This window comes from Argiope bruennichi, chromosome X2 (genome assembly GCF_947563725.1).
Source record: "Argiope bruennichi chromosome X2, qqArgBrue1.1, whole genome shotgun sequence".
In the NCBI taxonomy this organism is placed as follows: Eukaryota; Metazoa; Arthropoda; class Arachnida; order Araneae; family Araneidae; genus Argiope; species Argiope bruennichi.
Window position 1 is genome coordinate 132,522,988 of NC_079163.1, and position 22,269 is coordinate 132,545,256.

The 22,269-nt window shown below is 30.7% G+C and overlaps 1 protein-coding gene across 4 annotated transcripts in view; it reads left to right on the top strand.

The window, feature by feature from the left end:
* Positions 1-22,269, top strand: part of LOC129960677 (protein tyrosine phosphatase domain-containing protein 1-like) — a 149,888-nt gene that overhangs the window by 108,610 nt on the left and 19,009 nt on the right. For 3 of the 4 annotated variants that reach the window (XM_056074240.1, XM_056074241.1, XM_056074238.1), the window contains exons 3-10: positions 867-1,010; positions 2,917-2,997; positions 3,978-4,093; positions 4,227-4,248; positions 7,244-7,322; positions 7,407-7,522; positions 18,857-18,946; positions 20,117-20,216. In XM_056074240.1, coding sequence (XP_055930215.1) covers positions 867-1,010; positions 2,917-2,997; positions 3,978-4,093; positions 4,227-4,248; positions 7,244-7,322; positions 7,407-7,522; positions 18,857-18,946; positions 20,117-20,216 — 748 coding nt within the window. The remainder of the gene's footprint in view (positions 1-866; positions 1,011-2,916; positions 2,998-3,977; positions 4,094-4,226; positions 4,249-7,243; positions 7,323-7,406; positions 7,523-18,856; positions 18,947-20,116; positions 20,217-22,269) is intronic. The other variant, XM_056074242.1, reaches the window with a different exon arrangement.

The window sequence follows — 22,269 nt, forward strand, 5'->3', positions numbered from 1 at the left end:
ACTTTATCGCGAATAGTTCCAGGCCGGACATTGGCTATATAATAATTTTTTATTTTTTTTTGGAAATGTACCTATAGTTTGGAAGTTTCAAAAACAAAAATGTATTGCTTTAAGCTCAATGGAAGCAGAATTTATAGCTTTAACTGAGGGAGTAAAATGTATTTTTTGGTATTCAAGAATTCTAAAGGTACTTAATTTAATTGATTTTCAGATTCCTGAAGTGTATTGCGACAACCAAGCTGCCATTCATTTTTTTAAAAATAATGTTGAGTATAATAAAACGAAACAAATGGATATTAAATATAAATTTATTCAAAAATTATCTGAAAATGAATTTTACCTTAAATATTTAAATTCTAAGAAAAATTAGGCTGCTTTCTTAACTAAACCTCTTGTGAAAGAGAAACTTTATTCCGTAATAAAGCATATATTTAAAATGGATTCTGTGACCGAATGTTGCATATTCAAATCAGGCAGAGGTCGGTCCCAGAGGAGCAACATTATTGGATAATCATTTTGTAACCAGAAGTACGTTGTATTTCCGGATGAACTGTCATTGGATGTTTGTTCTTTTTAAATAAACAGAACAGACACCGCCTGTGGTAGCTGTATACTCTGCAAGATGCAGACCTTTTATTTTTTCATTAAAAGAATTTGATTTTAATCTAAATACCTGGTTTTTATATATTCTACTATTTTTGTTGAGAAAAAATGCAACATGAACGTTAAAGGAATGAAGTATCGTTGTGACGTCACGGAAGGTTTTGTATATCGGTGGTTGTGGTATGATTAACAAAGAAAAAAAAATGCATACAAACAAGAAAATCTAATTGTTGCTTTTCCTCACATTATTTTTATCGTTACAGATATGGAAAACTCTCAGAAAAGATCCGTCGAACGGCTCCAGGGGAATTTCAGTGTTCTGTCTTCTGCGGTGGAAAGAGATGCAAATACGACAGTGCAACGTGGCACAAAGAAGACATGGCAATCCATGGAATTTATTCTCACTGGTAAAGAAATCGATTTATAATTCTAGTTTCTAGTTTCATAGCATAGTAAATGTCATTATTAATCAGGATGTAATACTAAAATGCAACGTTTCCAACCACCAAAAAGTATTTTTTAAATTCGATGAAATGGTTGCATGAATTTTACTTAACTTATTTACTGTTTCATTAAAATCAATATTAATTTTTTTATGTCCCACGTAATTTGTATGAGACATTTGATTTTACTTTATTAATACAATAATTTATGGACTTCATTTAATTTTAATGAAATCTAAAATTTTATTCAAAAAGTTCATAAGGAAACTTAACTTTACAACCTAAATGCTTCCTTTCATCAGAAGTCATAGCAAATCATAGGGATAAAAAGAGCAAACACATCTTGAAGTCTGAAAAATTTGAAGTGTGTTGAATCCTCATTTTGTTCAGATACTTTCGTGTATTTATTTCAATCTATTGCGATAAGTTTTAAAATTGAATGAAATAATTTGAGATCATTTTTTTCTAGACTTACAATTTATTACAAGCATATTGCATATTTAAAGCAATTTTTTAAGATAAATTTTCATGCGATTAATGTCATTTATGAATGTGGCCTTTTATGTGTTTAAGGCAATTTCTTTCTATATTTTTTCTAATCGAATGAGCAGCAGTGAACTCATACTACATTTAGCTGAACTCAGCTTACGCTATTAAATGCAGTAAGTTTTCCTTATAGGAGAGGGTGCATTTACTATCTCACTTCATGGAGCAGGTAGAAATGAGCTCCATAAGATATGATTATTTCTTTCGAAGAACAGCATACCCAAAGAGTGGAAGGTTTGATTCATCAATTATATTAAACCGTACAACTATTTTATAAGAAAAGGTAACAAAAATTATTTTGTGTTTAAGTGTATATATATGTGTGGCATCATTTTGGTAGACACATGGCCGAAAAGGCACTTTTGAAATGTTAAGTTTTGTTTATTTTTCCACGGGAGAAATAATTTGTACATTGGGACGAAATTGGAAAAGGTGTCTTCACACCATAAGACAAGGACAAAATAACAGAAATGTTTTCCTTTAGTGATTATATTAAGAGATTCCCATTGGGACTTCTTTGCCACTTAGGAAAGAAAATCCTCGGTATGTTTGAAAGAGGCATTAAGGATTTTTATCCCTTCGCCATGAAATGTCCATAATTTTTAGCGCACATGTTAATAAATAAGCGAAAATTGGATCGGGAAATATGAGAATGAAATAAAAATTCGGAAATGAATTAAGATTGGAAGAGCTATCATTACATATGTGTAGAATGGGGGGGGGGACTGAATATGAAAAAATTATTCACAAAGACGTATGCAAGATCAGTACTTCAGTATTATTTATTTATACCACATCACAGCTCATTTATTTACTACCGATGGAATAAAATATTTCATATCTTCGCAGAAAGTCGGATTCTTTAGAAATGAGAGAGAAACTCCAAAACTAACAAATGGATTTTTTTCGGGATTATTCGATATTAATAATCTGCACAATTATGATTCATGTGCTTTTTAGAGATTGGACAAAAACTAAGTGCGAGATCTTGCATATGTAGGAGCAGCGCTTACCAAGAGCCACAAGCAGCGTGGAAAAGGCAAAACATATGAACACATGCTTGAATTTTTACAGACTTCTGCCAAGCGCGTCTCTATTGACGCGCCAAATAGTTTTTGTAGCTGATGAGAAACTCATCAACTAATGATGATGAAAATGAATTGAATCGGTGGGAGAATGGAAATAAATCTCCCTTATTTGTATATTTTTATGAAATCCTATCATTTGGATGAATGATATTTTTGTGCACCAGAACTTATATGTAAATAGCATTAATGCACGTATTTCTGATCCAAGCTTTTCATTTCTGTGTTTGTTTCAACAGGATTACAAATGACATTCTAGCAATGGCAAGACCCAACTCAGAGGCTATAGAAAAATATAATATCATACAGCAGTTTAAAGAGTAAGTGAATGCTCGAATACTTCATCCACATTTGTCCTTATAAAAATCAGTTCTTGGCAAATTTTAAACATTATATATACAGGTTTGAAAATGCAAGATACCATTTCATTTATTGATTTTAAAAATTTGTATAAAATATAGCATTATAAGATCATTCTTGCTATAAAATTCATTTTTAAGTTCTGAACTCGGTACCAAAAAAACCCGTTTTTATTTATATTATTTAAAATACATCAATGAATGCAATTTGATGATCAAGTTGTATCTAATATGAAAATTATTTTTAACATTTGAGTTGACTGAAAACAATTCTATTCCTCAGATTTGTGATTCAAAGATCAAGAGCTTGAATTCTGAAGTTGTGCCACATGTGCCTTTCTGGGGCATATTAAATCTTTAAAGGTTCAAAATTCTCCAAATTTTTGAACTTAAGAAAGTTAACATAGAGATTCCGGATGCTGTTGAAGTCATTCGGTGATGATTTAGAGTAGATGATTGAAACTACAGTTCTTCATACCGTAACCTCAATTCTACGAAACATCTAATACTCTAATTATAAATTTCTTAATTAGAGCGTCAATTTTATGATGCTCATAATATTGCCTTAAAATAAGGTGAATAAATCCTCACGTTATTTTAAATTTTATACAATAGATTCTGTCCTTTCCAGAAATTGCTTCCTCGGAGATTGTCGGAAATATTTGTTCTTTGAAATTCTAATTACAAAATAGAAGTGGATAATAATGAATTTTGTGGATAGATATAGCAAGTAACGCCGAAATTTCCTCTATTTTTTTCCTTAGAAATCGACAAAATCTTCATTTCCATGCGATGAATTCTGACTTTGCAAATAATGCGTTAGAGGATTATTTATATAACATTGGAAATACATCAATGACTTCCAAAGTTATTTTTGTCTTAGTCAATGACTCTAATTCTTTCTATTAAGAAATTCTTCATAAGTTTATTCATTTTTATAGCAAAGGAATATCTTCCATTATAAATCTTCAAATGCCCGGTGAACATCCACACTGTGGAAATCCTTTAGATGCATCAGGTTTTTCATATAATCCCCAGCTGTTTATGGATAATGACAGTAAGTTACTTTTTTATCAGCTGGCCTATCATTTTCCGACAAAACTGTTGAAAACCTTTTATATGGAATGATGGTCTTTTTTTTTAACTTTGTAATTATAAATAAAAAGTTTTTTTTTTAATTTTCTTTACAGTTTTCTTCTATAACTTCAGATGGTAAGTTATTTTAATATTTAAAGGCAATGCACAAACACTTGCACAGATTCGGTCATTTTCTACTATTCATTTACTAATTTTAACCAAGGTGCCCCAAAAGTAAGTTTGCAATACAGATGAGTCGTTACTTCATAAATATATGTGACAGAGGGAAACTGTAATGGGTTTAGGAAGTTTGTTTATTAGAAATTTTATTTATTTCATTACATTCATTTATTTAAAAAATGTGTGAAATACTTTTCAGTATAAAGTGTGGAAGCTAAATATTTTTCATTATTACAATGAAGTATTTTTTTAAGAGTAAAGTGAAAAAATGTTCGGTATAGAGCACTAAAATGATGTATTTTTAGTATAAAACCCAAAGTAAATTCTGAACTAAAATCTTCAACTACTGTCCAAATAAGATTTAGAACCTATTACCAAAACAAAACATTGCATAAGAGCTCCATGTCCAAATGAATGAAAAAATAAAGACGCTATCCAAAGAATATTATTTGCTTTTATTCTTTTAAAGCCAAGGGCAAAAAAAAAATCATTTTGACATTAAATCTCTACAAATAAAGATTCTAAAGAAGAAAAAAAAAACATGTTGTTTCTTCTTTCATAAAGTTTCCTAATTTTTTAAAAGCACATTTTACATCTCATATACTTTATAAAATTAGTTATTTTTACTGTGCATGAACTTTATGGACACCCTATATAGGTTATTCAAATTTTGCAAATGACACTTTTAATCTGAATCAGCTGTTGGTTTTTGCCTTATATCACTTCGTTTTCTTGCTTGAGCTAAAACTATGCACTCACTGTGGCAGCAAAACAAGCATTTGATTTTTTAAATGTGCATGTTCTTATTTTATTCTGATCTGATTTCAAAAGCATTTAAAACTATGTATGTCTATTCTTTTGCAATCCAAAAGCTTTTATTATCAGTTGATAATATATCCAACGGGGAAGGGGCATCTTAGATATGGGCAGGAACAGTTTTCGTGTAAGTAAACAGCTTCTCACATGAGTAAAGAAATGGGGTGGGACATCTATACTGATGTCGGGTCATAACCCCTTCGAGGACATATGGGCTGCACCACAAATGGGGGCCATTTTTACTAACTAAAAGAAATGGTACTTACCTTTCGCTAAAACCACGAATCTTCAACATTCTTTTTAATGAAGTTGTATCTGTTTTTCATGTTTGGTATTCTTCTTTTCAAAATGATTATAAGATTTCAATAAAAAAAAACGGCGCCATCTATTAATCAAAACTTTTATCATTCATTCCAAACGCATTAAGTTCAGCGTTACGTAATTTTCCATGGCACTCTTTGCGTCCCCCTTGGCTACCCTACGATTCTTCAGTGCAGAACATAAAACGCTTCTGCGCAACTAAAATATACTCCTGATCGCTATTATTTCTCACAATTTGATTTCTGTACAGGACACTCCTGTAATACGATTTCACTACATATCATATACATTTCTTCTAAATTTCATTTAACTTAATTTTCACATAATATTTGGTTTCTATATAATATACCGTGTTATAAGGTCTGAACTCTATTAAAATTTCCAAACAACTCATTAAATACGATTCTAATAAGGGAAATAATTAGAGGAAGAGAAGAAATTAAATAATCCAAAGAGAAATCCCAATTCAAATCCTTTGATAATTACTATGTCAAGAAATTTGGATTATTGAACACTGATCTGTGCTCTTGCAGCGTGGGTGGAGTTCAAAATGTCGAACACTTGCTTTTTGATTGCTCCAAACTTACTGAACGGATAAGAGATTTTATTGTGGATCTCGATGCCTGTAATATTAAGTTTCCACCTCCACTTCATGTTTTGGTCGACCACAAAATGGCTTTTTTCTCATTCTGTAAATTTATTGCCTTTGCTGCTTCAATTTTTAATTAGTCTTGTTGTTTATTTTTTTCCTGTTGTTTTTATCCTTATTTTTATCTGTTTTTATTTATGTATGTAGTTGTTTCTACTTATTTCTGTAAGCCTTGTGCTGTACTTTGTGGTGCACAAGGATTGACTTATTATTAATTTAAAAAAAAATCCATTGATAGAAATAATTAAATAATCCAAGCGGATTATTTCATTCTTGCGTGCAGAATAATTTAATATACGAATCTGCGATTTCTGGTCATTTAAAGGTCCGATCTGATTTGAAAACTGCGAAGATTGACTGTTTTTAACGTTCACTGTTAAGATTCATACCTACGATTCGTACTTTTTATCGAATTTAGATTATCTCTTATCTGTCCCACCGGGGCACCTTAGGCATGGGGATGGGAAACTTCCAGTATGTTGGTTGTTTCACACAGCCCTGGTGCACAGATGGTGTGGGAAGAGCTATTCCCTTTCGATGATGGGATGCACCTCCTATGGGAGGGGCTGTACCGTGGTCGGCATCGGCAATTAGGACCCAAACTTTATTTCCACCAATGTTGTCACGCGGTCCGGTCATTCAGTTTTTTCTGTATGCCTTCAAGGTGGGTAAGAGTTGCTGTCTATGATTATTTCTCTTAACAATAGTAAAAGATGCTATTTAATTAGACAGAAGATGTGATATACAGACGTCAGTAAACTGGTGCTGGCGGCAACATTTTAGATAGCATTGGGAAAAGAACGCGAAATATCTACTTAAAGTAGATGTCCCATATTAAAAAATGTACCACTTTAGAATCCATTAATTTCAGCAAGCATCTACAGTTTGCAAGCATAGTATTCTATGGAGATCATATTTCGGAAGGCAAATCACTACCTATTTATAAACGAACAATACATAAATTCTATACTCGGATTGTAAAATGCACCTTTTTCAAATTTACTTGACAACGATTTGTTATTTTTCTTGAATCTTAAAGTGTCACAAAAATGATCTTAGTTGCAAATTGTACACACGGCATTTTGTTAGCAAATGAACGAACGAAAAAACTCAATTTGGGGGAGTGAGATAACTTTTTCTGATAAAAATTCTTCCACCATCCAGGAAAGACTATGGCACAGCCTCTGAAACCAATGTGCTCGACATGGTGAAAGTAATGGCCTTTGCCCTCAGCGAAGGCAAGGTAAGAACTACTTGGTATCATATTTCATTAATGAGTAGCAAATACTTGCTCATTTCAATTATTATTTCAACATTTATTCATTAGGTAGCCGTTCATTGCCATGCCGGCTTAGGCAGGACTGGTGTCCTCATTGCTTGTTACTTAGTGTACTCCTTGAGATGCAAGCCAAATGATGCTATACGATATATCAGGATCAAAAGGTAAGGACTCGTAACAAAACATTTTACCTTAAGGGTTCAAAACAACAATTGAAAGAAACAATCAGATATGCAAAACCAAACAAAGTTCAATGTAAGCAGCAAACGCCTTCTGCATATACATTGTTTCTGTATTAACTGCACATTTGAAAAAATAACAATAAAGGGAAAATTTAGTGTTTTTTCAGAAAGCCCAAACACTCATATAATATCCTCGGAGAATCATTTTAAAAAAACTACTCAAAAGTATCTTGGATAATCATGTTTCTTCTTCCTACTTGATCACTGTACATAAGATGCGTATCAGAGAATTAGAGGAACAACCCTCGAGCATAACGATGGATATTTGTGTTCCCACGAAGAACATTTATGGCTAGATCTGCCGCACCAAAGGACGAAGCTTCGGGAATCCATAATTAAACTAAAAGCAGACTCAATTTGCTTCCTCGTGTTTTCCTACCAATGCTCTCAAACTTTTTACATATAATTTTTAAACCTAATTTTTCTTTCCATATACCTGATTTTTCCTTTCGTTTTATCGACCATTTCGGAATTATCTTCTGACATTATTATCTGCTATCTGAAATAAACTTTTCGTACACATCTACATATAACCAAAATGAAACTTTCTTATGGTTTTGGAGGCGTTAAGTGTTGGAGTCAATTCACTCAACATCATAGTCACAAGACGAAGATAATGGTATATACATTCATACTCATACGATGCGTAGCAAATGCACCGTATCAAATTAATTTTGGAATTTGTTGCACATCTTATTTTAGGGAAATGTAAGTGGCACCAAGTATAGTTTATTGTATCGTAGAGTTAGATGTTAAACGGCATGCGTACCTTCAAGTGATGTCACTTTCGTCGTGTGACGGCATCACGTGACTTGCTCAACTGCGTATCATTTCACAACTAACAGTCCGCTATCTTAAAAGCCACAGTAAGGTTTCAGCTTCAGATCGAAGGATTCCAGGTTCAAATCCTGGTTCCATCGAAGAACCGCCGTGAAATCGAATCTGGTGCATGTTAATTCCGTTGGGGCCAAATGACCCCTGCTGGTGTGGTGCAGAAGTTTAGAAAGAGGGAGTGACAGATCAGTTGTTGTCATATTCATCTGCTCGCGGCTCAAAATAACGAGGTCTGTTCCAAAATAGTACTAGTGGTGCTTCAAAACAACGGAATATTAATCTAAACCGCTATCCTACGCTTTTCCTCTTACAAGATGCGGAATGTATTTTAAAATTACATTGGAGCTAGTCGATGAGTTGCATTCAATCTACCTGGTGAATTCCTGCTGAAAACAAACAACATTTTGCTTTTTGTTTCATTGCTTTTAACGCATATCAGTATTTTACAAAATTATTTTATTCATTCGTTTGTAAAAATTTCGATTAATATGTATCGGTATTTGATCTAATAAAATTTCGATTTGTTTAATTTGGTGGACACTTATGTATTGTGAGTGGAGCCAAACAGGGTTCTTAGTGCTTTCAGATTTACAAAATAATCATTTATGGCTGGAATTTTTTTTAAAAAAAATTGAATTCTATTGTTTAATAAAGATGTTTGAAATATTTACAAATGAAGTTATTTTCTATTTTTGTTCAATAAAAAAACATTTTTTTTTCGGTTAAAAAATAAAAATTCCAGGTTGAGATAAAATTTTAGAAGGAAAAAAGGAATTAGTAAGAAAAGTTGCTCTAAAATGGTTTTTTATTTAACGAAACTGAAAATTAATGATAATGAAAAATTAGTTAATGAACCGATGCGTCATCTTCGTTTTCTCCGCTGGCACCTGCTGCTTCATTTACATCGCTGAATTCCCACCTTGCTATTATAAATAATCACGCTTTAAAACTTAACTGGTGATCATAAGGATTTTAATCGCCAGTTAATCGATCGTTTGATCGCCTTTTGATTTTTGGTTTTTTTCGATTTCAGAATGAAACCTTTCATACATCTGTACTATCTCCATTAATCTGCAAAGAAAAATACAATACAATACAACATACGAAAATGGGATAGAAAAAAACATCTTGCCCCACCAACGCTTTGATATATGATTACTGTTGATAGTTAATTAAGTTTTCAAAAGCATTATTTATTAAGCATGCAAATTCATCGCTAAAGACTTACTAGAATACATGAAATTATAAATAAATATTTATTTCTGCATTAAGGAGACAGTGGACTCGATTAGACAATTATTCACTCAGGGTTATGAAATTTTTTATGCATATGTATTAAAATATAAATACGTCAAATTTCTTTAAAAACCACTTTGAAACGAGGTATATTCTTTTTTAAAAATTTAAAAGATGTATAATTTTTAAAAATTTCAAAATATTTCATGCGAGTTAATTTTTTTCTTATTTTTTTTTTCTTATTACCCAATGTAAATTTATTTGAAACAAAACAACGTATAATCTTGTAATTACAATTAAATGCTAATTTTTTAGAAATAATTTTATGCACGCTTACTGCATTTCATAGGAATTTTATGCTTTTCAGAACTAAAATTGACTTTTAACAAGCTAAAAAAAAAAACCCGAAACATAAAATGCATAACCCATTTTCTATTACTGTTTGACCGAAATCTTTATTATCAATTTCTTCAAAAAATGAAGACACCTGGAACATTTCAAAGATATTTAAATCTAATTACAATATCATTTTGAGAAAAGTCTTTAAGATGTCCTTTTTCCCCTCTTAACCCTTCAAATATTTATTTTATTGAACAATACATTTAATAACACTATTTTAATTGAATACAAACATATATTTTGGGGATGAAACGATAAAAATAAACCTGTACGTTTTTGTTCATTTTTGCTTATGTCAAAGTCCACTGGCCCCTTAAACAGCAACTATGTAAATAAACTATTCAAGAGAAACGTGAAAAGTTCTGTAAAAAACTTTTGTCGAGATTTAATCGAAATGACTGTTTCTTATGCATTTGCCTAAAAAATCTTTCCAACCATAGTGCAACAATAGGCCAACCACCTCGTCTCAGTTACTTAATTCCTCTGAAGAGAAGCATACCATAGTCACGGCCCACGACGAGTACTCTTGGGGGAAGTTTAACAGAGATTTTACAAAAAATATTATGCTTTATGCTTGATTTTTAAATATTGAAAAATTACATTATTATTATTCAAGTTGAGCGAATTTCATTCTGTTTCATTTAAAATAAGCAACAAAAAAATCAAACTTTAAATCAGAATCTGAAGCATGATTGGAAAATTTTAAATTTTTTGGAAGGCAAATTTTCTAGATTTTTCAAAATAATGTACCTTATTATATATAAATTAAGGAAATCGATATCTACTATGATTGCAATTTTAAGACAAAAAAATTATTGAAATCGGAGTGTCTGAATTTTTACATCATTTTCTAACCAAGTTGGCAAGCTATATTATTCTCATTTTTGAAAAGATTTTTTTGCTAGAGGGCGAAGTTCTATTTTTAAAGTATTTGCACTTAAAAAGAAAATAAATATCTTATTAGTAATGACATTAAGAGAGGTTATTTTTTAAATAATCAGTGGAATCAAGATTTCCTCTGAAATAGAAATATGGAAACATTTATTGGAAAGGATAACATTTAGATATATAGAATTCTTCTTCTTATTTTCTCACTAAAATTGTAGGATTTAAATTTTGCGTAACTGCGTGCAGCATCTTAAAAATGTCCAACTTCAACTATCTTTTATTTTGTTACGTATCTTTACTTTATCAGAAAAGCATGACTGAAAATTTTTTAAATATCAAAACTCTGTAAAAGGATATGGAATTAAATTTTAATTCATAGTTAAAAGAAAAAAAAGAGAAGCTGAAATTAGAATTAATATGGCTTTAGTACTAAAAATCAGTTTTCAATGTTAGAGACAACTGATGTCGGATAATGTTAGATTTTAGGTTGAACCGACGATATCTTCACCATCATTATTCAGTTCAAAAATACTTGCTAAACTGCCTTAAACTGGATAATTTAGTTTTTTAAATTGATGAAGTCTATGTTATAACCGTCTATTATCTCTATCTAATCAAATGAATGAATACAAAGAAAATTTACTGCAAAACACCATAATAGAGTATTATTTGGGTTTTTATCTACTTTTGAATAAAAATCTGATAACTCAATGCATTATAATCGGGGGAGGGGAGGCTATCTCACCCTATATGGAAATATTGAATCAATTTGATCTTTACCCCAAGATTAGTCTATTTTTAAAATATCAGCATATTTTATAAACGCATAAAATAAAAAGAAAAATTTTTAAATAATTAAAATTTTAATAATTTAAATAATTTATTAAAATTTTAAAGTAAATTCCAAATAGATTTCGATTTTTTAAAAATATTTCACAATTTAGAACCTAAGAGAAACGTTCTTCTTCTTTTTTTGTTTCCAGCAATTTGTTTAAAAAATTCTGGCTGCTGGAGTGATGAAAATTTTCCTGTAGTAATATTCGACTCATTCCTGTAGTCGAGTTTGAAAAATTGCCTGCTGAACTAGAGGTCTGTAGATAGCATATCTAAAAGGGAGAGGTTTTCCCTCGCCCATTTGCGACGAGATTTAAATTGGAATGAGAGTAGATATCCAGAGTGAATCACTTTAGTTGACTTCTCTTATCTTCAACATAATAAACTCAGAACTCTCATTAAAAAAAAGCTTTTTGTCTCTTATTCCCTTCATGGTAAATATTCCTATTGAATCGAATAGGATATTAAGCATTTTAATGCATGAAGAAAGCCTTACTTTTCATCTACATGTGAAGATAGCACAACATGTATTAAAAATTTTGCATCAGGAAAAATTCAGCACACAAATTTCGTATGCACAGATGTCTCTAAAATCACTTGATTATGTTAAATTGTGGTTCATTTGGGGGGATACTACAAAAGAATCTTTATTGGCTGATTTATATACAATAAGAAGATTTAATTTACTTTAGTTTGGTAACGATAATTTATCCATCTGAAACTTAATAAAACATCTGTAATATAAAGCATTAAAAAGAAAGTATGCATTCACTTTAGGCTATATCATGAATAAAGTAATGCGATTGCTGACTTGAACTGATTTCGGTTACGAAAAATGGATGATAGCTATCTGCAACAGATATCAAAAAGGATTTCTACATCATAGATACTCACGTGTTTCGAGGATTCAAGTATTTAAATATTTGTAGTCTGTCACTATCAAATTGGCAGTTCATACAGCTTCCAATGCAGGATTAACTCTTCTACGGGTTTTTAAGCAATGCAAGTTTTGTATTCCTTTCAATTCTCCTAACTTCCAAAACTAATTTTGTTAGATGAAACAAATTTAATTTCTACATTAGGGTTTTTCAAATAATAAATTTAATTATGAATTAGACTTGAGTAAAGCATTTTAATTGTGGGTCATTAGAGAAAGATTTGATGTCAATATCTTGAGCATAAAAAAGGTTTTGATAGCAGTTTTAAACACTATGGTAAAAAAAAAAGTCTAAAATTTTTAATGGTTTATAAATACGTCATTACAAATTTCGCCAGGGCCGCTGACTTCGATTCAATCAGCCAGTGGCACATAAAATTAAGCCACACTTGCCTCAAGTGTGAAATACACTGAAAAAAAATAATCTTAAGAATAATGATCTGAAATTGAATCGAATTCAATGAATTTGAATTTGAATATGTTCGAGTACAGGATAACTAAATGAAAGGACAACATTTTGTTAATATCTCGAAGCTATATCTCCTTCAACAGTAAAAAAAATGTCTATTTTGGCTATTTCGATAGACCCTCTCATTACTGAACTCTCTTCTCTGGTTGCGTTCATAATAATCACTGTTTAATAACTACCTGCCATCTTTCGTAATGAATTCGACCGCTCATGGAAATCGACCGCTGGAGGTTTTCAATCTTTTCTCCCAGAAAAGAGGGCATGTTTCCATTGAAACTCCTCCACCTACTCCTATAAATAACAACCAGTCAAGCTTTTGCCCTAGGAACTCCGAGTTTCTTTGACCAACAAGAAGATGCAACAATTCCCCTTTAACAAGAATCTTTGGACACTAACTGAACTATGGGGTATTAAAACCATCACAATCTCGGAATCAAAAACATGGAAAAAGCAGTTCATTAAGTTTTATAATTAGGATATTTCCAATAATGCTCGGAAAAAAATGGAAAGAAAATAAAGGACATCTTAAAATGTAATTGGTTTTTCATTTACCAAACCCCAAAATTCATCTGGGAAGATTATGAATATAATATACCTTTGAAAATACGAGAAAGTTTTTTTATGGCGATTCGAGTGGAAGAGCCTTAACATAAAAAAGGATGGGAAATGGAAATAGAGGTATTACTATGGACGTCAGACATCTTCTTTTATATCTTCACGTATTTTTGGTTTTTAAAGCCAGAAGAGAGTGGATAAAATCTAAAAGAGGAAGAAAAATAAATACTATATTCGTTTACCCTCAAAGGAAGAGTCTTTGTTACCAGTCTTTATGATGGTGGAGCTGAGTTAGAATTATTATGCGGCATCTTTCAAAAAAAAAATATGATATACTTCTTATTATTGGAAATATATTTAACAAGAAATCTCAATTTCAGCCATGTAAAAATGCTTAAATTGTTTCGTGTTTATTTTAGTTGAAAGCAAGTTTGACATCTGACGGACATTTTGATGAACTAATTTGTGGTAAAACAATAAAATATCCAAACTTCATTAACTAATGTTAATGAATACAATTTCCACATCGTGCAGTGCATAAATAAAAAGATATTTTTTTTTTCCATGAGTAGACGTCATACATATATAAAGAGCTTGCCCCTCTAGTAAACATAGCTGTCGTTCATAAACTCACGCAACATGTACGCCTGATTCTATTCTGGCGAATGACAGGACTGATCCAAAATAATGTATTTTCACACCCTCATTTCTTTTGATTGTTTGATAAGTATGAATTAAAGTGATGGAAAGCACTGTAAATTTTACTTCCTCATTTGCAACTCGATTCCTGGATCATGATTGATAGATGAATGAAAATGTCGCCATTTTGAAAGTGGAGTAATTAACGCAATATTTAAAAGTAGATCAATATTCTGTTCATTACTGCATTGCTCTCGCATTTAATGTCAAGTTGTTTTTGCCATTACAAATACATATTTCGAAATATTTATGACTTGAAAGAAAAGAAAGAAAAAAACAATTTCTTGCAAAAACGACGTGAAACTACAGTCAGTAGCGACTCACTTAGAAAGTTTAGATCCATACCATCAATGGTGAATGATATATGGCTTGTTTCTACATTATTTAAAGTTATAGTTAAATCACCATAAAGTTAAAGTAGAGGTTCCACAAATTAGTTCCTCCATACAGTCGAATCGAAGTTGCCATTGATTAAGGAATATGATTTTGCCCAATCAAACGATTGTATACTTTGACTTAATCTTTTTTGTTGTCTGGATGACAGTTATCTTCATATTTGGAGCTTTTCATATTGGATAATCAATTGATACTTTAATATGTAAAAGAAATTTTTTATTGAAGAATATTTAAAAATATTCGGAATTGAAAGATTTAATGAAAAATAGATCTAGGGTGAAAATCCATTTTAATATAAATGATTAAAAGAGCGGTTTTAAAAGTATAACTAAAAGAATCTAGTTGTTATATGCCAAAGAAAATCAAGTAATATATTTGTTTCAATTTTCCAGTAATACGAAATCGGATGTTATACATTCCATAAGCTAAAAATTTAGAATTCTCATCTACTTCCAAAAATCTAAAGGATGGGGGGGGGGGAGTAGGGTACGCATCATACATTTAAACATATGATTTGAAGTAAACTTTTTATAGCACAGACTGTCAGAAATTATTTTCTTCATAATTATTTCAAATTTTTAGATGATTTCATCGATTGAATAATTCAATCTAATTTTACAAATGAAATGGACCGAATTCCGTGACTATATTTATCTTATTTAGATTTGGAACATACATATAAAGTCATATGGATTGATGATTGTATTAGTCTAGTTCTATAATTTCAAACTATACTTGGAAATTTTTTAGAGAATTGATTAGGAAAAGATCTTGCTAAATTTTCAATGCGAACTCAGGATGAGGACGTTATCCGTGATTGCACTCATCTTCCATATTACATCAGCAGCCCAATTAATTTTTTTGGGTTAAATCCACATATCTTGCGAATGTTTGGTGGAATCGCGTCTAAGATTTGTTATTCTGCGATCCTGAAGCCTAGACTATCACAAAACTACAGTTGTCCTTTGTGTTGGTTCGAAATATTCATAAATGTGCGTAGAAACTATTTTATCCATTAAGGAACTTTTGTGGCAGAGAAAAAGCTTTTCCATATACTAATTATTTCAATCTCAATTCTTTTATGTAGTTTTTTTATTCTATGGCTAACAACATCGTGCTACGGTTCTCTTAATGTTAGGTCACAGTGAACTGATGGTGAAGCTTTGGTTTTGGAGTCTGACGAATCGCCAAGTGAGTCTGATCCACGTTGAATTCGTTGGGGCCAAATGTCCTCCTGTCGATGTGGAGTAGAAATGTAGAGAAAGACCTGCCGATTCAGATGCCATCTTCGTCTTCTGCCCACGGTTCAAAACTATGAGGTCCACCCCTTAATATCAATACTGTTTGGAGGCGTGAATATAATTGAACTAAGCTCAACAAAACTAAATTTTCTTATTGTCTGCACTGAAATAGCATGCAAATGAATAAATTTTCACTCTAAAATTACGTTTAAGAAATCGTAACATCTTTCTCATGCTTTAAAAAGTGCAAAACGAAAGTCAGGATTACCCCTAGTCTTACAATAAATGTACCTGTAGCATCTTTGTTGTTCTTTTAGTAAAAACAGGCTAGATCTTGCTGCATAGAGTTACACGATATTTTCTCTTTTAATAAATTTTATGGAGTTTTAAACTATTTCAGGGACTTTAAAATATTTCATAAACACATAGAAAACGTTTATAAAATGCATCTGACTCATGCGAATACTTACCTTCCAACGCTGATTCTTTACGAAAAATATCCTTGCTTTATCTTTGTTACTATCTAAGTTCCTTTACTTAAGAAAAGAAACTGGTTCACATGTGGCACAAATTTTTGATTCAATCCTTGTTATGATATATTGATTTTCTTGTATGGCATAAGACTAAAATTTGAGAATTTGCTTTGCCAGAAAATTTTAACTAAATTAATTTTTCTAACTTATATAACTGTGATGTGAAGGGTAAGAGTATAGTGGTTTTTGTTCCTCGTAAAATGGAGTGGAGTCATGAGCTGATAATAATGAAATCGGCGATGGAATAATTGTTACATTTTTATATAATTTCTGCTATATTATGAATATCCTGAAATATTTTAAAACACCTGCAGTACTTTTACTGTTGTAAATCATACCTTCAACTACAGACCAACCTCTTCTTCATTTACTAAAATGCCTTAATATACCGGGTGTCCCAAAAAAAGTGAAACAAGCTTTTATTTTCCTAAATATTGTATCTAGATATATTTTTCCAATTGCAAAGTTTCCTTAAATAAAGTGGACAATTTTATGAAAACATTTTGACTTCAACAGAGGTTGATAATAAGAAGTTAAAAAAATTTTGATACGGTGTAAAAGTGTCAATTAGTAAAATGTTTGTATGTGCATAGATGAAAGTTTTACAAATCTGTATACCAAATTTAAAAAGATATTCTTATTTTTAAATTTAGAAGGATCAATAACAAATTTAGGTAAAAAGCATTTATTTCAGAAATGCATATTTATTCAATATAGAAAAATTGTCTTATGTAAATATTTGTCTAGTAGTGTATCATCCAAGCATCGTGACTTCAAAGGAATCTGTTAATCGGCGTAATGCTGTTTACTTTGATTGGTCGACAACTGCAATATCGACTTTATAAAGAATGAAAGAGAGACATGAAAAATTTAACATTTAAAATATCTGGAATGCCGAGCATGAAAATAAAATTATTTGCTCGCTCTAGTGTACTTTCTAATAGGATGACATATTTTAAAAGCTTGAATATACTGTCGATTTATGCTATATGTAATCATAATGCCGGCCTAGTTGTAGAAAAGTAAAACGTCGTTTTCAGAATTCCCGGCGTCATATTAGGAAGTATATTTTCAGAACGGTTTACCGATTACAATCTACAGGATCCTTACTTTCCTGGAGAGAATGACGCAATAAACATATGATGCGGAAATTGGCATTTTTCTCTTATTTTTCAAGTTACCCTCACACTAGTGGTTGGACAATCAATCCATAATTCAACATTCCAAAAACGGCAGTGAAGTGAATATTTCAACGTAATAACTGGCATCCATACAACACTCGTGGAGTCATGAACTTGTACAACAGTGACATAGACAACTACATGATTGAAGTCTAGAATTTGACACCTTAACTCTTTCTTTTCTGATCAATGAAATTTGGACAAATGAACGTAGCTTTAATCGATATAGAAACATCAAAACTAACATTTCTAAAGATATAAAATTCTATTCTTCTTGCAAGAGTTTAATAATCAATGACAATTTTCCATAAATGCGCGACATTTTCAGAACTCTTATTTCCATTTGGTTCAACAGTATTCTGTATGATGACCGATATATATTCAGTTAGTCTTGAAAGGAAAGAATTGGTTTTGGCGATGCAAGTTTTGTAGTTTTTCAGAAAGCCTATCTTTAAGTCAACTTTTAAGATCAAGACTTATCTTAAGTGCGCATATATTATCAACGGAATGCAACGAAGGCGTTTATTCGGAACAACTTTTTATGCACTTGGAATTGTGCTATCACTATTTTTTAAAATTAAATCAAAGTTAATAAATGTGTTATTATCTTCTCAGTCTACCCTTCTAATACTCTTTCATGTTTTGTACACTATCTCTGAAAATTGCAACGAAACTCTTGCTCAAACATCTGTCAGAATCATGAAAAAATAGTCAATAAATTTGCTGTTTAAAATCTGAACCAATTTTACAAGTCTAAACATGACAAATTGTACCGAATGTCGAAGAAACGTTTTACTTTCTGATACTTTAAAGGTTTTTTCATTATTCCTCTCTACAGAAGCTGATGAAACTTGGCAACTGGAAATTGACATCTAGTATCAATAGTTAAGGAAATTGCTTACTATTGATATTGCTAAGCTAATTGAGATGGCTAAAAACTTCTTCCACTTCATTGTGACACCCTGTAGATCTAACTGAAGATTTATTTTTATAAAAATTGTCTAAAATTCGTAACGCTAATAATTAAATAGTGCATTTGAATGTTTCTTTTCAGACCTTGTGCAATCCAAACCAGAAGCCAAATTAGCTGCGTTCAGCAATTTGCTCAATTTATTTTACCTTTATTTATAGTCTTTACGAATGTGTGAGTAGATCTTTAATTCTTTATTATTATTTCTATATTTTCATTAATGTTTTAGGAATTAGACTATCAATATGCTTCTAAATAACCCTACACTGCTCATTTGCTTAAAACAGCAATGGCATAATTATATACAAAGGAATGAAAGGAACATCGAAAAATACTTTGACATTTACAACTTTATCGGAAAATCATTTCAAGTGAAAAATGTCATAAGAAAACTTTTTAGTTCTCAAGTGAATTTTTAAAAGATGAAATCGGGAATAAAGCAAATAAACATTATATTATATTTCCACCAGAAATCATTGCTACTTAAACTTGAAATCTGACCCTTCACGAGATTTCTTAAAATTGCAATGGGGGCACCTTAGATTCCCTTTTTCCTTCAAATTCGTCAATTTTAACGTAGAAAGAATCACTTGATTTAAAACATTTTATTAAAGTTTCCTGGATAAATGTTCAAGATGAATTTCTTTTTATTTATGAAGTATTCACTTTCCTTTCTCTTTTACGAAATAAACAAACATTCAAAAACTTTCAGGCTCGACATTTCGACCTTTTGAAACCTTCTTGTGTCCTAAAAACACATTTTTGAAATGATTTCTCTCTGTGAACATTTGGATCCAATTTGGGTTAACACCACATTTGTAGATTTCATTTAGAGAAAATCCGAATACATGATAACAACAAAACGTACAGAACTAAATGAACAAAATTTTGTACACTTGAAATGTTTCAAATTCTGAACCGAATCTGTCAAAAGGGTGGTATTTTTGCATGCATGTCAATGCAATCATTGCATTGAATGAAATTAATGGGATGTAATATTATGACTCCAGTTGTGTCAGATTTTGGCTGAAAAAAGGAATCCATTCGATTTTCGGCTAGCTGCACGCCAGGAATAAATATATAAAAAAAATCCGTCAAAGATCAAATAACAGATTCCATAAGAATTCTCCATTTCGTTCTTTTACGCAGGTAAAGGAGAATAATGTGAAAGTTCAATAGAGAAATATTTCTTGAACGAAAATTCTTGAACGAAATCTTGAACGAAAGGAGAGAAAAAGTTTCAGAAACTCTGCACCAATACTCTATCAAAAGAATTTTTTTAATATTCTCATTTCATGTTTCGATGTAATGATACTGAAAAAATATTCTTTTTTTCATCTTTAGAGTACCAAAAGGATCTCCATTTACTTTAAATCAACATTTAGCACGTCAGAAGAGAATTGTGCATGGTCTTGAGGCCAGACAACTGAAGTTTATTCCAAAAGTATGCTTCCACTTTTTTTCTGAAGTTTCAATTATGTTTTACTCATTCACATAAGAAATAAATGTAGTCTCAACAGCATAATGTGCAGTATGTTGATAGTAGTATTCAAATCAGCACCCATGAGTTGTAGCATCGTAATCTTAAGTAAACAAGGCACTAACATGCAGTCTTGTAAACAATGTACTAAGTGATAGCAGTAAATGAATAATAAACATCATCAAGCTAATGCGATTTATGCAATCGCAAATGAAAACAGAAATCTAACAATAATAATTTCCGGTGGCTATGTCCCTCTTCCAAGACGCTTGCATTGCAAATATTAATTTGGTTAGTTTTTTGTTGGTATTCTACAGAGCTAATCTTCTACATATTTCATTAATAAGAGTGCGTGAACATTAAAAATAAATTTGCCACACATTGATTTAATAAAAAGTATTATTGTTTATATTATACTGATATAACTGATTTCGATAAATAAAGTTTTAGTTTTTGGTAAATAGAGTATTAAATGTTGAATTTAAAAAGCAATTTAAAAAACAGTTTTGTTACTTGTTAATACGATTTATAAACATAAAAACAAATATTTTGTTTAGTGTAGTTACACAAAAGGCCTACGCCTTTAAGTAAGATAAACAAATAATAAATAAACTCAATACGAAACAATTAATATATATCTTTATTACTAAATTCAATATACATTTTTTTTTATTTTAACCCTTTTCTGATCTTGAGCCTTTGATTTATGGTTCATATTATGAATTCGTGACATTTTTTAAAAATTTTATACTAGGTATCATCCTACATATAAAGAAATTAAAATTAATTACATTAATTAAAAATTAAACTATGAAAATATTGAAATAATATACTGCCATTGAGAGTAAAAAGTGTACAAAATTTTAAAACTTTTTTACACCAAGAAATGAGTGAAAAATCTCATTACAAATTTCATCTTTACAAAAATGAAACAAGTAGAGTTAAATAAAATTGTTTTCAAATATTTCCATAATGATAAATGAAGACAAAATGTAGAACAAATTAAAAAAATAACAATAATAAATGATTGCACGGTTTTTTTAAAAAAAAGTAATTAACTGAGTTAAAGAATAAAGTTGAATACAAGGAGCTTCGAAAACTTGAATGAGCTAAATTTACAAATAAAAACTTTGCAATTACTTCAAATAAATTCAGAAATTATTCTAAAAGTACACTTCCCCTTTGCGTATTAATTCAGAAAAAGGGACCTGAAATTGATCTCTTGTCATCCACAAAGCAGACGCAATCCACCATCAATGGTTAGGAAGATAACCTCTTATACATGAGATAACAAGAATCATGATAACACCTCATTTAAAGATCTCTGTTTGGTTTATTGTACTTCTGGCAAAATTAAATTTGGGGGGATATCAATCCTCTCATTCTGTTAACCAAGCCATGCACCAAAATGATATAAAAACGGAAACCAGGGGCTGACAAACAGTTTTCATTCTTTGGTAAAAGCAATACATTTTGAAAATAACAGCAAATTAAAAAGCAATTGCCGTTGGAAGAAAAGAAAATTAATTAGAGGGTTACAGACCAATTCAGTTTTTTATACAATTTTATTTAACTCGATTCGTTTCATGTTTGTAACGATAGAATTTCGTAATTGATTTAACACTCATTACCTGATGTACTAATTCTGAAATTTGGCACCTTTATGCATTCTCGATAATAATATATTATTTTAATATCGCCAATATCTTTTAATCGCTTCATGTAGTTAGAGTTTAATTCTTTTACATTGGCGCCACCTGGTAATGAATTTGAGAGAAATTATTTTAATGTTCCATAGTATTTATAATGATGATTTATAAATTAAAGAAGTTATCTACTTTTCCGCGCTCTAAAATATGTTTTAAAAAGAGTTATTGAATGTATGATATTATTCACTAACATACAGAAAAAGTAAATTAGGAAGTAATTTTGTATATTTTGTCACTTTTTTTATAACTTCTGTTCTTTCACTAAAGAAAGGTGACAGAAATAAAGACAGCACTTTTTCAGATTTGGT